This window comes from Bos mutus, chromosome 24 (genome assembly GCF_027580195.1).
Source record: "Bos mutus isolate GX-2022 chromosome 24, NWIPB_WYAK_1.1, whole genome shotgun sequence".
Taxonomy (NCBI): Eukaryota; Metazoa; Chordata; class Mammalia; order Artiodactyla; family Bovidae; genus Bos; species Bos mutus.
In genome coordinates this window covers 57929006-57944894 of record NC_091640.1, presented here as the reverse complement: position 1 = coordinate 57944894, position 15889 = coordinate 57929006, and the positions used below count along the sequence as shown (strand labels likewise).

Genomic DNA, 15889 nt, shown 5'->3' with positions numbered 1-15889 from the left:
CCCCCCGCGACTAGCAGAACGCCCATGTGCGGCCCGAAGACCCTCCGCGACTAGCAGAACGCCCACGTGCAGCCACGAACCCCCCGTGACTAGCAGAACGCCCATGTGCGGCCCGAAGACCCCCCGCGACTAGCAGAACGCCCACGTGCGGCCCAAAGACCCCCCGCGACTAGCAGAACGCCCATGTGCGGCCCGAAGACCCTCCGCGACTAGCAGAACGCCCACGTGCAGCCACGAACCCCCCGTGACTAGCAGAACGCCCACGTGCGGCCCAAAGACCCCCCACGACTAGCAGAACGCCCACGTGCGGCCCGAAGACCCTCCGCGACTAGCAGAACGCCCACGTGCAGCCACGAACCCCCCGTGACTAGCAGAACGCCCATGTGCGGCCCGAAGACCCTCCGCGACTAGCAGAACGCCCACGTGCAGCCACGAACCCCCCGTGACTAGCAGAACCCCACGCGCGGCCCGGCCCCTCCTCCGCGACTAGCAGAACGCCCACGTGCAGCCACGAACCCCCCGTGACTAGCAGAACGCCCATGTGCGGCCCGAAGACCCTCCGCGACTAGCGGAACGCCCACGTGCGGCCCGAAGATCCCCGGCGACTACCAGAACGCCCATGTGCGGCCACGAAGACCCCCCGCGACTAGCAGAACGCCCATGTGCGGCCCAAAGACCCCTGCGACTAGCGGAACGCCCATGTGCGGCCCGGAGACCCCTCCCCGCTCCCGCGACTAGCGGAACGCCCACGTGCGGCCCGAAGACCCCCCCCGCAAGTAGCGGAACGCCCACGTGCGGCCCGAAGACCCCCCCCGTGACTAGCAAAACGCCCATGTGCGGCCCAAAGACCCCCCGCAACTAGTGGAACGCCCACGTGCGGCCTGAAGACCCCCCCGCGACAAGCGGAACGCCCACGTGCGGCCATGAAGACCCAGCACGGCGCCCCCGCCCAAAAAAATCAGCTTCATATCCAGGTGAAAATTTTAGCTGTTTTAAAAATATTATGAAGTAATAACCCACAAGCACAAGTGGAGACGTATACCTGAATCGGAGAATGGACAGAAGTTCAGAGACACAAGGCACGTGCCGGCTGACCAGCCAGGAACAGGCGGGGCAGGCTTATGACTGCCGTCCTGGTGTGACTGTCCGTAGTGCTCACTTCACGCCCCAGGGTTTGGCTAAGGCCTCCTAGGGTCATGTAGCTCTAAATAGAACTCGAGTCTGGCAAGAATATGGTTCTATTGCAAAGCTCAACCCTATAGACCATGAAAATCATGTAGTTTCTCATGCGTAAGGTCAACAAGAAATGAAAAAAGATCAAAATAAATTCCCATTCTAATTTGTTGTGTTTTGCAGAAAGTCACCGAACTGGGAAATGCTTATTTGAAAATGCTAAGGTCTTTACAAGTAGACTATGCTCTGTGTCTCTAACTTTTTAATAACATGGAGGGTAATGACATGCATTCTCACACACAAATCCTCGGGCCATTATTAAGAACAGGATACAAAATGTGAAAAAGGTCACTGATGAGACTTGCGGTAAAGCCGTTCTCTCTGCTTCAACTTAATATGCGATGAAGCAGCACATCTCTGGCCCAGTACACGGTTCACAGGCACAAATGCATTTTCACTTTCATAAAGTTTTCCTTCTGCTCAGTCGCTCTCTGCGGCCCCGTGGACTCGCCAGACTCCTCTGTCCGTGGGATTCTCCAGGCAAGAATCCTGGATCGGGTTGCCATGCCCTCCTCCAGGGCATCTTCCCCACCCAGGGACTGAACCTAGGTCTTCTGCATTGCAGGTGGATTCTCTACCGTCTGAGCCACCAGTTATGAGCCCAGTTATAAATAGGAAAAGTAGTAACCTTTAATTTCTGCAGTGAGCTGAGTCTAGTGTACAGGCAGTGCTTGGGAAGCTCCTTTGATACTAAATAGCTGCCGGTCTCTTCAGGGGTCCCTTTATTTGCATCTTTGGGATCAATATCTAGATCCTGTGAAAACCAGAAAGCGTTATTAATGAAATCAATGAAAATCACAACATCATCTGTGACCATGAAACATCTTAACAGGTGCTGCTCTCCAATGAACTGTGATCTGAGTAGGTAAACCCTACCCAGGGCTAAAGAAACAATGGAGATAACATTCTAGAATCATAATAATGAACGGAATTCTAAATTCCTCACCGATACACTTAAGAAGTTAGCTCTGGAAGGACAGTTCTTTTCAAACTGTTTCTGCAAGCACTCTGAAGAAGCGTCCCCAGGTTTCCTTTAAGTTTGCCCCATGAGCCTGTGGCTCCTGGACTCCCTCCCCCCTTAGTCATCACTGTGGGGAAGGTGCAGGTGGATTTATGTGACTTGTATATTTAACAGGAATAAATGGACGTGCCAAAGGCAGCTTCCCCTCCCCTCTTTTTTCTTCTTTTGCAGCCAACTGCTGCCAAGAGCAAGCGATCTGCGCTGTGACTCGAGAGCAGCCTTCAGGCTTGGCCGGCCCAGCGTCTGGGGCCCCATCCTGGGCCTGGGCTGCCAGGACTGCGGGACGGATCCGTCTAGTTCTGGGGTCAGTGCAGGCCGCAGGCTCTCACACAGGGCACCACCCTCCAGGAAGCCCAGAAGCGAGGGAGACGTTCTGGGGTATGTGCCTTACTCCGTGCTTACGGCTCAATTTACCGCAACGGTGCAGGAAAAGGGATTTTGTCTGGTGGCTCCTTTAGGCCAAAACAAAATGAATATCGTATCCAAGTGTTTGGAAAGAGCTAGGTTTCTATTCCAATACACTACTATAGTTTGACAAGTATGACTCCCGCTGTTGTAGTAACTATTTTGGGGCAAGTTTTTAAGAAGAGATTAATTCTGGACGTATGTGTAGCACGTTTTATTCCTTCATATGTGAAATACTATTTAGGGTAAGAGAAATTAAAGGCTTATTTCCTGGGTGAACTTAAGACACTCCTAAATTTAACATATTTAAGGTATTTTGGCGATCAGTTTTTAAATATTATGAGTATTAAATACAAATATTTTTATATATGTAATATATGTATACATACTTCCTTTATATTTAATCATAAACTTTTAAGTTTTCAAAAATTTAGTCTTTAGTGAGGCTATACCATTATAGTTTAAATAAAAGAAAAAAGTAGAGACTTACAAGTGGAAAGTCAGTAACATAGGCATCGCACATTAATATATCGGGTGGTTTGTGGACTATACTCGTATAGATTATCATGACGTTGGAAAACTCGGCTGCAAATCCTAATTGAATCTGAACACCACACTGAAATTTAAGACACATACTTTCTGGAAGCTCTAAAAAAGAACAATAAAAACTTATATAAATAATTAAAGAATTTTTGGTGAGTTTTCTGATGATAAGCAACAAACAAATATTATTTATGGGGCAAAATGCTATTAGAGCTATTTCTGTTGCTTAAAAGTGTTGCAGGGAATTCCCTGGAGGCCCAGTGGTTTGGACTCTGCTTTCACTGCCGAGCACCTGGGTTCAATCCCTGGTTAAGGAACTAAGATCCCACTCACTAGGCTAAAACATATTCACAGCAAAGTCTGGAGGAAATCTGTGAATTCAGAGGGAAAGACGACTTCATGGTTTTACATGAACACATAATGGAGAGAGAGCATAAGAAGATCTCATGGTACCGTGCGCCTTGGCCCACTGGAGGTTTCGCACCAGAGACTCCGCAGAATGTGCTGCTCCCTGGATTGGGTCAGTGAGGGCTCTCTTCTCAGATAAGCTACTTCGAATCTCTAGAGCCTGCTTGCCTTTGGTAAGGTGACATTTACCCATATCTAAAAGATAAGACATGAATATAATGTTTAAGACCACATCCTTTCATTTTGGCCAAGAACCCTCCTACAAATCAAGTTATATTCTCAACATCACTTACTCACTCCAGACACCTACCAAGAACCTACTATGTGCCAGGCATGGTTCTAAGTGCTAAGGATATGGTGTGAGCAAACAGATAAAAATACTGGACCAGCTCACTTCTAAAGGCCCCTTTCTAGCTTTTACCTTCTATAATTCTATTGATGAGTCCCTAATATGCTAAGCCTTGAAGTTCACAAAGAAGTGAAAGTATATTACTTTACTGTAAGAGTAGTCATGATAAGTTTATGTGTACTCTGTGGAGAAATACGTTCAGTTAATAAACAAATGACTACACAGCGAAGAGAAAGTTAAAATATTGTGGTGTCTTTATCTCAGATTTATTTTTTAGAAAAGAAATAACGTGTTAAAACAATGTTAAAACACCATTACTGTCTCCCCAATTCAAAGTAACCAAAGTACTGTGTATATTCTTACACATATTGTAATTTTTACTCATGTAAGTATTAATAGTATATGTCAATGTTTTAGGTTTTGAACTTACTAAAAATGTTATACATGTGCTTTTCTAATACACTGTTTTCATGCAACATAATTTAAGACATGAATACTGACAAATCTCAATTTAAATTTATAAAACCATATTACATTCTTTTGCATGGATACATTACAACAAATTCATCCTGCTAAGTCACGTCAGACCCTGTGTGACCCCATAGACGGCACCCAACAGACTTTCCCGTCCCTGGGATTCTCCAGGCAAGAACACTGGAGTGGGTTGCCATTTCCTTCTCCAATGCATGAAAGTGAAAAGTGAAAGTGAAGTCGCTCAGTTGTGTCCGACTCCTAGGGACCCCATGGACTGCAGCCTACCAGGCTCCTCCGTCCATGGGATTTTCCAGGCAAGAGTACTGGAGTGGGTTGCCATTGCCTTCTCTGAAATTCATCCTATTTCTGTAAATATTATTAATAAAAATAAATTAATAACATCTGGTCTTGGAAAGTAGTTTCTTATCTGGGAAAACAGATATAAAACTCTAAGACTTGATCCCTTTTACTCAGAAAGAGATTCCAAATGTTTGTCTTTCACGAATAACAGTAAGGTCAGAGAGACAGAGGGAAGTTACAAAACAACTAAATTAAAATAAGGGCTTCCCTAGTTGTTCAGATGGTAAAGAATCTGCCTGCAATGCGGGAGACCTGGGTTCAATCCCTGGGTTAGGAAGATCCCCTGGAGGAGGGCATGGCAACCCATTTTAGTATTCTTGCCTGGAGAATCCCCATGGACAGAGGAGCCTGGCGGACCCCAGTCCATGGGATCACAAAGAATCAGACACAACTGAGCAACTAAGCACACAAATTAAAATATTCCTACTTTTTGCAGACATACATAAACTCAGTTAAAACTATTTCAGAAGCAAATCAAGGGAATGATAAGATTTAGAAGGATGCACACGCTAGTAAAGTAATGTTCAAAATTCTCCAAGCAGGCTTCAACAGTATGTGAACCATGAACTTCCAGATGTTCAAGCTGGTTTTAGAAAAGGCAGAGGAACCAGACATCAAATTGCCAACATCCGCTGGATTATCGAAAAAGCAAGAGTTCCAGAAAAACATCTGGTTCTGTTTTACTTACTATGCCAAAGCCTTTGACTGTGTAGATCACAACAAACTGTGGAAAATTCTGAAAGAGACTGGAATACCAGACCACCTGACCTGACTCTTGAGAAATCTGTATGCAGGTCAGGAAGCAACAGTTAGAATGGGACATGGAATAACAAACTGGTTCCAAATAGGAAAAGGAGTATGTCAAGGCTGTATATTGTCAGCCTGCTTATTTAACTTATATGCAGAGTACATCATGAGAAACCCTAGGCTGGATGAAGCACAAGCTGGAATCAAGATTGCCGAGAGAAATATCAATAACCTCAGATATGCAGATGACACCACCCTTATGGCAGAAAGTGAAGAGCAACTCAAAAGTCTCTTGATGAAAATGAAAGTGGAGAGTGAAAAAGTTGGCTTAAAGCTCAACATTCAGAAAATGAAGATCATGGCATCTGGTCCCATCACTTCATGGGAAATAGATGGGGAAACACTGGAAACAGTGACAGACCTTATTTTCTTGGGCTCCAAAATCACTACAGATGGTAATTGCAGCCATGAAATTAAAAAGATGCTTGCTCCTTGGAAGAAGTTATGACCAACCTAGATAGCATATTAAAAAGCAGAGATGTTACTTTGCCAACAGAGGTCCATCTAGTCAAGGGTATGGTTTTTCTAGTAGTCATGTATGCATGTGAGAGTTGGACTTTAAAGAAAGCTGAAGAATTGATGCTTTTGAACTGTGGTGTTGGAGAAGTCTCTTGAGAATCCCTTGGACTGCAAGGAGATCCAACCAGTCCATCCTAAAGGAGATCAGTCCTTAGTGTTCATTGGAAGGACTGATGTTGAAGCTGAAACTCCAATACTTTGGCCACCTGATGTGAAGAACTGACTAATTTGAAAAGACCGATGCTGGAAAAGATTGACGGCGGGAGGAGAAGGGGATGGCAGAGGATGAGATAGTTGGATGGCATCATTGACTCCATGGACATGAGTTTCAGTAAACTGTGGGAGTTGGTGATGGACAGGGAGGCCTGGCGTGCTGCAGTCTATGGGGTCGCAAAGAGTGGGACATGACTGAGCGACTGAACTGAACTGAACCCCATGAAAGGGGGAGCAAGGAAAGAGATAGAGGGAACATATAATTGGATATAGGTTACTGTCAAAGTCTGAGATTCATGCTGGACATCCGACTCATAATAAAAACCGTCAGAAGTATGTTCCAAGGGACTTAGTAAAAAGTACATCACTAATTGAATAAATATTTTTTTCTAGCAGATTGTGGAGTTTTATAGAGCAAGATGGCATCAGGTACCTTAAATGCCATATTGCCAGAACTACATAGGAAAGAATTTATCTTGCAGTTTCAAGCAATTTAATAATGCTGTTTCAAGTACAAACCCCAAAATCTGGGGTCACAGATTGACAGCAGGAACCTTATAACAGCAACCAATTTATTTCCTCTCTTGTTTCACTGGCACATAACTGAAACCGGAAAGGTGGTTTTTCTCCTCAACTGTTCGGCCTATGATCTTTGAAAACTTAAAAGTATTCAGAATAAATTATCCTGAAGAGTTCAAAGTTCAAATGTATAATAACATATAAATAAAAATATAATCCAGAAGTTCAAATATACTGGGATGCCATTTATTGACAGAACAACAGGTGGGTGAACTGGTGCTTTTTATTAAGTTTTAAGATAGTGATAGATTAAAATTAGAATAAAACATTTTAGAGTCTTGGGAGCAGATCTCACTTTGAAAATAACTGACACTCCAAAGGCTTTTTTCTTAGGCACCGGAACTTTGTCTTCAAATGAGAACTTTAAATAGAAGCCCACACAATATGTAAAACAGATAAAAGCAGAACTTCTTTGGTTGAAGAAGGAGGGTCAGGGCCCTGGCTGTCTACATTAAAGGGGAAAGTAGTGAAGTCAAATGATCCAGCTAAGGATGTACACTGATAAAAACATGAAAATAAATGAATGTGACTAATGAGCGGGTCGTGAAACATTCAGATGCCATCTCTGGAACATCCATGAAGCTCCATTTTCTAGGGAGCCAGTTTCCAAAAGAACTGCCTTCTTTTTAATATGACTTACGAGCTTCCCTGGTGGCTCAGATGGTAAAGAGTCTGCCTGCAATGCAGGAGACCTGGGCTCGATTCCTGGGTCAGGAACATCCCCTGGAAAAGGGGATGGCAACCCACTCCAGTATTCTTTCCTGGAGAATTCCACGGACAGAGAAGCCTGGAGGGCTACAGCCCATGGGGTGGCAAAGAGTCGGACACGGCTGAGCGACTAATGGTGTTAAAAAGAGACGCGTCCATCTACGGGGTAACAGGTGCTTCTCAGGGAGCGACATGAGCACAGCACCGCCAGGAGGCAACAGAGAGCAGCAGGGACGGCAGACGTGTGCGGGGCAGACCGCCAGGGTCCCGTCCTTCAAGCAGGGTTTCAAACTCCCAAATTCGTCAAACAAAAAAAAAAGAACCCAGCCTTTTCCCACAGGGCCTCGAAATTTCTATAGTTTCATCTGTTTGACCCTGAAAGAAAATACTCATTGGACAACTTTTTTTCTCTTTTTTCCAAATAAGCAGACTGGGTGGCATCAGGCACTAAGTATTGAAAGAAGGTAAAGAGTTTTGAGGATTAAGCTTCATTTATTTCACAATCGTGTCTGGGCTCAGCCTTGCAGGTCAAAGTAATGCTACACTAATGCATACAGCTAAGCCAATGAGGAAAGAAGCAGTCGTATGAACGTTATATAAACTATTTCATTGTTCTATGAAATAGATACTAATTCCAAACCCATATAATGACTGTAGGATTAAAATACTCAAGAGAACCATAAGTAGCTTTCTCTTTAGTTTTTATTTTACCTTCTGCAACTTCATCCAGTAACACAGTAATTTTCTTTTCTTCTAATAACCTATCCTTTAAAAACTTCATGAAGATTCCATTTGCCAACCCAGAATGCTGTATTTCAAAAGCTTCTGCTCCTTGACACCTGCAAAGAAAGACATTTAAAAAAAAAGCAAACACTTGCCCCACGAGGCTCCTATAAAAACTAATGAGTCTCATGTAATACCCTGCCTCTCACAGGGCATCTTAATTAAAGAATTGACCTTTAAGCAAGAATTAAGTGCTTTGGGACTTAGAAAAAAGATGCCAAGCTCTAAAGTGCTGAGGTCAATTATTTAAAATTTTGTATTAAGAATATCGAGGCAAATTTATGCCTAGATGGCTATGGATATTTCTAGGCTTCTAATCTACAATCAAAAAGAAGTCATTGGGCTTCCTTGATGGCTCAGTGGTAAACAATTCACTTGCCAAGGCAGGAGACACGGGTTTGATCCTTGACCTGGGAGGATCCCACACGCTGCAGACCAACTAAGCGTGTGCGCCGCAAGTTCTAAGCCTACGCTCTCGAGCCGGAGCCGCAAGTCCTGAGCCTGTGCCCCAGAGCCCGTGCTCTGCAGCGAGAAGGCTCCACTGTGGGAAGCCCACGCAGCGCAATTAGAGAGTGGCCCCCACTTGCCACAACTAGGGAAAAACTTGAGCAACATCGAAGAGCCAGGACAGTAAAACACACACACACACACACACACACACACACACACAGAAACCCTGCTGTATTAAAAAAAAAGTCATCAAAGAATGACGGAATCGCCAACACTGAAGTCTCACGTGGCATATCCAAAGACAATGTTGGCAGTGACTCTCAGGGCGTCCAGGATTGGGATGGTGTCATCATAGTCATTTCTATTTAAAAGGCAGAAGATGAAAAGGACAGATACAAATACAAAAAGTTAAAATGGCATTCTTAAAAGAGCACAAATAATACAGTGAAAAAATATACTATTCTGTAGCACATAAAGGAACTCTGAACCTATCACTTTCAACCAGCTATGTATTTACCAAATGTAATCCAGGACTCCCCAACAACTGAGACAGCAGAGAATCACCCTTTTTTCTTGTTAGCTTTTAAAACTGGAGTTGCACTTGAACTCGGGCACTGGATTTTGATTGGTAAAAGCTGAGCAAGCCAAAAGATGCTAAGGGCCCCCACTCTTTTGAGTTTTGAGTCTGCTAATTCCTGGAGGAACAGCTGCAGGGATTGTAGAAGATGTTCTAAAGGCAGTCTGAGGGGCTATATGAGTTAGTACCCATGCCCTTTTGCTCACCACTTCTATTCTACAGCAGGCAGGAAAAAGTTGAAAACACACAGAGAAAATCTATTTTCTAGTTTTCTTCTTAATCAGTCCCACTCTACAATCTAAAATTCAGCAACTCTAAGTGTTCGAAGGCTTCCTGGGTTTGCCATCAGATTTAGCTTGTCGAGGCTGATGTTTAACTGCCATCAACAAGCCTCCGCGTGGAGACTGGAGTCTACCTTTTTCTGCACATGTCCAGCAGGAACACGTTGAGTCCTGTTTCCTTTTCTTGCATCAGTTTCAGTATATTCTGTACACACAGACAGTTTTCAGACCTATACGGATTTGGAGCATCCACAGGGACCATAAAGCTGTTCCCGAAGTTCTCATATCCATGTCCTGCGTAATACAACAGCCCTGAAGAGCAAGAAAGGAGAAACTGCAATCTGAGCAGGTAGCAGTCTTTAAAACAAAACGACTTACTTTCTTGACATGAATGCATACTTATTTAAGAGAGATACAACTATGAACACATTCAAGTGTTAACTGAATTTGCCTTGAAAATTATCTTGGCAACAGTCTTCATTTAAGTACTGAATTTTAAACCAACATCAGGATGCTATCCTGTGCAACTAGAGAAGCAAGTCAGAAAGAGAAATACCAGATGGTATCACTTGTATGTGGAATCTAAAATGTGACATAAATGATCCTACCTATGAAACAGAAACACGGACGCAGAGACTAGACTGGTGGTTGCCAAGGGGCTGGGCTGTGTGTGAGGGGCTGGACTGGGAGTTTGCGATTAACAGATACAAACTGGTATATACGGGATGGAAAAACAACAAGGTCTACTGACAGCACAGTGACCTGTGATAAACCATATGGAAAAGAACATGAAAAAGAAAGCACACGCACACACATATATACGTATAACTGAGTCACTTTGCTGTACAGCAGTGATTACCATACGATAATTCAACCAGTACCTTATATGTAAGAAATTTTTAAAAAGATGCTCCTCTGAAGTGTATTTTAATTCATGAAAACGGCACATCTATAACCAATAGTATAATGCGGAATGCAATTTCACCTCAGGATGTTTAAAAACAAACAAGGCTGAGGGCTCCTGTGGCTCATCTGTGGTCTCTGAAAGCAGGGCTTCTCCAGGCAGGGCAGTCTCTCCTTCATCTGTGTGTTCCTGGCACACAGCAGGAGTTCAGTGAGTGTTTAACCGATGAAGGAATAAACACAGTTCAGGGGAACAGCCACTGCCATGCCAGGTGTAAGAGATTCCACAGCATTTCCTTATAATATTAGGGGGTTAGAAAAATACCCATGTATCTTTTTCTAGGCAGGGAAGGGAAATCTCATTTCGTGGATTGCTATTTTTTTGTTGCTGCTGCTGCTGCTAAGTCGCTTCAGTTGTGTTCAACTCTGTGCGACCCCATAGACGGCAGCCCACCAGGCTCCCCCGTCCTTGGGATTCTCCAGGCAAGAACACTGGAGTGGGTTGCCATTTCCTTCTCCAATGCATGAAAGAGAAAAGTGAAAGTGAAGTTGCTCAGTCATGTCTGACTCTTAGCGACCCCATGGACTGCAGCCCACCAGGCTCCTCCACCCATGGGATTTTTCAGGCAAGAGTACTGGAGTGGGGTGCCATTGTTATGCAGGTATAAATATCATTTACTTTCTATAGTCTGAATTAATCTAAAATCTGTGTTAGTTTTAGTGTTCACAGATGAGTTATTATTTCTTTACTGAGAAATGGTACTATAAAAAATCACACCAAACAACTCTAAACACCTTCTTGAAAAGAAGTTGGTTTTTTTTCTTAAAAAAAACTCAGTGTGGGCTTCCTTATAAAAACGTTTGACATTCCTATTTGCTAGGAATACTTGTGAACATAGTCCCCTAGGCCGGCACTCTGGTGCCCACTGATTCTTCTCCGTCAACAGTCTGAAGTGATGACTTCTTTATGTGTATTCTACAGTAAACAGTAAAAAGGCATTTAGAAGGAGAAAAAAAAAAAGCTAATTCAGCTGCAGCCCCCAACTCCCAGCAAGAACGTGGTTTTCAGCAGGAAAGAAAACTTGCTTCCTTGGTTCCACAGGGCAGGATCCAGGTTGTCAACTTTTCCTGAATTCCTACTTAAATAAGAAAAATGGTTCTTTCATATGTATCATTCTGGGTAAAAAAATGACAAAATGGACACACACTGGTTTGTTCATTGTGGGTGCTCATCATCATGTATGTGGCAGGGACGATGAAAAAGAAATGAACACAGAGCTCCTGGCCCTGAGGGTCTTGCAGCTCATTCAGGCACGCTCACGCTATCAGTCACACACAGAAAAGCCGGCGTGTAATTAAATAGCACACATCATGGGATTATAGCAACGCTGTACGAGATACATAAAGTGCCGAGGGGAGCATCAGCATGAGGGGAAGTGACAACGGATGGTCCAGAGAGAAAGGGAACAGTCTGGAAAGGCAGGGAGGAAGGAAGGTGCCTTATAGGCAGCGGGCACAGAGACCAACAAGGCCTGGCCCTGGAATGACAGCTAACAGAAAGGAGACCAGCCTAGAAGGAATTAAATTATTGCTGTAAATCAAAGTGTTTAGAAAATCACGGTACACAGTGGGTTTAATTAGTGAATCAATGAAAATCAAGTAAGTGAAAAGATAACTCACAGAATGGGAGAACATGTCCGCATAGACAGATTAGTATTTGTGAGGACACATTATATATCTACAAGGACACTTTGTATCCAGAATGTATGAAGAACTCTTCAACAAGAAAAAGACAATTTTAAAACGTGCAACAGACTTGAATGAACATTCCTCCAAAGAGAACATACAAATGGCAAACAGGCACAGGAGGAGAAGCTCGATATTAGCAACCATTAGGGAAAGGCAGAACAAAACGGTGTGACGCCCCTTCACACTCATCAGGAGGCTGTGACCACAAAGGTGAGAGCGAAGGCAGGCGAGGGTGAAGAGGGAGTAGGAACCTCGTTTGCTTCTGGTAGGAACATACGGTAGCGCAAGCCCTCTGCAATCAGGCGGTTCCTCAGCAAAACAGCATTCTATGACCCAGAAATGCCACGCCAAGGTAAATATCCAGGAGAACTGAAAACACGTGTCCACAAGAATGTGCACATGCAATGTGTTCACAGGGGCACTAGTTCTAATATCTAAATAGTGGAGAATGGTTAAATGTCCATTTGCTGATCAATGAATAAACGTTCTCTATCCACACAGTGGATGATTAATTAGTCATAAAAGTAACGCTACAACACAGAGGAAGCTTGGATGCACTGTGCCAGAAGTGACTGAAGCCAGACCCAGAAGGACTGGCAGGGAGTGACTCCATTCCTAGCAGAGTCCTCGGGAGACAAACCCAGAGGCAGCGAGCGGTTTGCTGCTGTCGGAGTCTGGGGTCAGCAGGAATGAGGAGGGACAGCGAGTGGATACAGGGTCTGGGGGCCGATGACAACGTTCTGGAGTTAGCTGACTGAACGGCATTGTGTGGACACTGAAAATCACTGAACTGGGACCTGCTGTGCAGCGCGGAGCGGGGAGCTCAGTTCGGGGCTGTGCGGTGACCTGGAGCGGTGGGACCGCGGGGCTGGGGGGAGGTCTGGCAGGGAGGGGGTCTGTGTACACACAGCCAATCATCACTGCACAGCAGAAACTAACGCAACGTGGGAAATAAACTACAGTTCAAGAAAAATGTTTATAAAATGAGGAAAAGACCCATGTACTTTAAAAGTGCAAGATTTACACTGTCTAGTATTCAAAATCTGACTCCACTCCCTGTCCGTCTCTTTCCTGCTTCCAGAGCAAGATACGCTTATTTGCAATCTCCATGGCCCTACTCAAGTCACACTCTCTTCCCATCTACCCAAATCTTTGCCAAGGCTTGGGCTGATCTCAGGTTCAGACCCTGGGCAAGTTATCACCTGGCCTTCAGCTTCTGAACACATTTCAGTCCCACCCTGCTGGGAAATCCTACAGCAGCCTTGACACTTCAAATCACACACTGGCACTTTACAGTTCTATGTAGACACAGTTTCTTTGATAAAAGTAACTGTAATAAAGAAATTTTATATCTGCATGGCATTTTCATGATTTTCATAAACATGATCAGATTTTAACCTGTAACAATTTTTAAATGACCTACTTTATAGGTGAGAAAATAAAATTTTAAAACAAATAATATGCTTAAAATCATATAGCTGATAGGTATTTGCATTCCATACATAGCGTTTTCCCTGTCCCATTATATTAGGGGGCTTATAAATTTCCTCAGATGGTAAAGAATCTGCCTGCAAGGCAGGAGACCCAGGTTCGATCCCTGGGTTGAGAAGATGCCCTGCAGAAGGGAACGGCTACCCACTCCAGTATTCTTGCCTGGAGAATCCCATGGCCAGAGGAGCCTGGCGGGCTCCCATTGTGTCATTTAACACATCTGGCTTCAGCAAGGCTTGACTTGGGAGCAAAAGCAACTTCAAGGGAGGGAGGGTTTAGCCTCCCTCATGCAGGAAAAGCTAGGTGTGGTCCAGTGTTTCAATGCTGTATGCCCAGGTCTGCCATCACTGAAAAGGCACTGACAACAAAATACCGTTTGATCACCACAGAGCAATTCATGACAAATGTAATAAGCATTTTGTATCAAAGTCTACACACAAATTATACTGCAGGAGGGTAAGCATTTTTATGTAAAATAACTAGGCCAAATCATTGTATTTTAAAAATTCCATCTCTAGTACTATTTGTACATTTAAACCACTCTTATTACTCAAGGATAGAAGGACAAAACGGATCTCTTTTAAAATGTCAAAGAATTCAATGGGGTTAGAAATAAAACCTTATAAAATAGATCTTTTAGGAATTTTATTTCTTGGGAATATGATTTCCAAGGTTACAGTCTGTCAGAGAGACTTATTTTTTGTCTACAGAGAACACAGTTGCTTAAATGGAAGGCTTTCCCGCTTGAGTGGCGCTGCCGTGCACTTGGCACGGGGCTTTTATTGGAACGTGAGCGTCGCCACCACCAGCGACCTGCAGAGCGGTTACTCGAACACATCAGGCACTGCTGGAAGCCCGAGCTTTACCTCAACAAGCTCACAGGCGTCCCACGACACGTGCCTCATAGTGAGGCAGCAGATGTCGTCGCTGCCGCCCTACAGATGCGGAAGCTGAGACACGGAAGCGTTCGACAGCTCACCCACTTCACAGACTAATAAGGGGCACTCCCAGAAGTGAGCTGCCAGCTGGATCAGCTGCTGCGCTAGGTTATGCTGTCTCCTTACAACCTTCTGCTGGCTTTCAAGGTAACGTTACTCTCAGAAAATAAAAAATGTCGGTGTACTGGTATTTCCACGATCTCACCATGCCATCTCTTTAAAAACTCCTTTTTTTCCCCCGATGAAATCTTAGGCTGAACCTTAATACATAATAAGAGATAAAAGTCAATTTCTCTATTGAGGCCTGAAGTGGAATGTTATCCAAATCCCCTATTCGTGAAGGAAAATCTGAACTCAGCAAACTACGACAACAACAGCTACAGTATTTCGAGGCTTTAGCATGCCAGATATGTGGCTGGTTATTTTATCTTACTTGTCCTGTAACAACCGCATTAACTTGTCTATCCATTGTATACATCCTTTCTGGCTTAGGAAAGTGAAGTAACTTGGTCACAGACACATAGCGAGTGAGCAGAAAAGCCAGAGTGTTGAGTCCAGGGTTCGTGACTGTTGGGTCTGCTGCTTAACCCCTGAGCTACACTGACGCTAGTGGTTCCAGCGTGAGTGAGGCTTTGGCCCTATTCTAGCCAGGTTCCTTGAACCTTCTTTTCTATTGAAGCACAGCTCAGCTGCAGCAGGTGATGAATGTAGACAAGTGTTAGGTGGGGTGGACACTAAGCCAAGGACTTACTCCATCCTAGCTTATCTATATTGGAGAAGGCGATGGCACCCCACTCCAGTACTCTTGCCTGGAAAATCCCATGGATGGAGGAGCCTGGTAGGCTGCAGTCCATGGGGTCACTAAGAGTCAGACACGACTGAGCGACTTCACTTTCACTTTTCACTTTCATGCATTGGAGAAGGAAATGGCAACCCACTCCAGTGTTCTTGCCTGGAGAATCCCAGGGACGGGGGAACCTGGTGGGCTGCCGTCTATGGGGTTGCACAGAGTTGGACACGACTGAAACGACTTAGCAGCAGCAGCAGCAGCTTATTTATATAACTGAAATCTTTATCCTTATTTATCTTCAAGGATAG

General features: G+C 44.3%; 1 protein-coding gene across 2 annotated transcripts in view; it reads right to left on the bottom strand.

The window, feature by feature from the left end:
* The window catches only part of MALT1 (MALT1 paracaspase), a 69909-nt gene that overhangs the window by 6328 nt on the left and 47692 nt on the right, over nucleotides 1-15889 (bottom strand). For both annotated transcript variants that reach the window (XM_070361964.1, XM_070361965.1), the window contains 6 exons: nucleotides 9845-10022; nucleotides 9139-9213; nucleotides 8331-8458; nucleotides 3656-3805; nucleotides 3150-3307; nucleotides 1862-1987 (listed from right to left, as the gene is read on the bottom strand). In XM_070361964.1, coding sequence (XP_070218065.1) covers nucleotides 1862-1987; nucleotides 3150-3307; nucleotides 3656-3805; nucleotides 8331-8458; nucleotides 9139-9213; nucleotides 9845-10022 — 815 coding nt within the window. The remainder of the gene's footprint in view (nucleotides 1-1861; nucleotides 1988-3149; nucleotides 3308-3655; nucleotides 3806-8330; nucleotides 8459-9138; nucleotides 9214-9844; nucleotides 10023-15889) is intronic.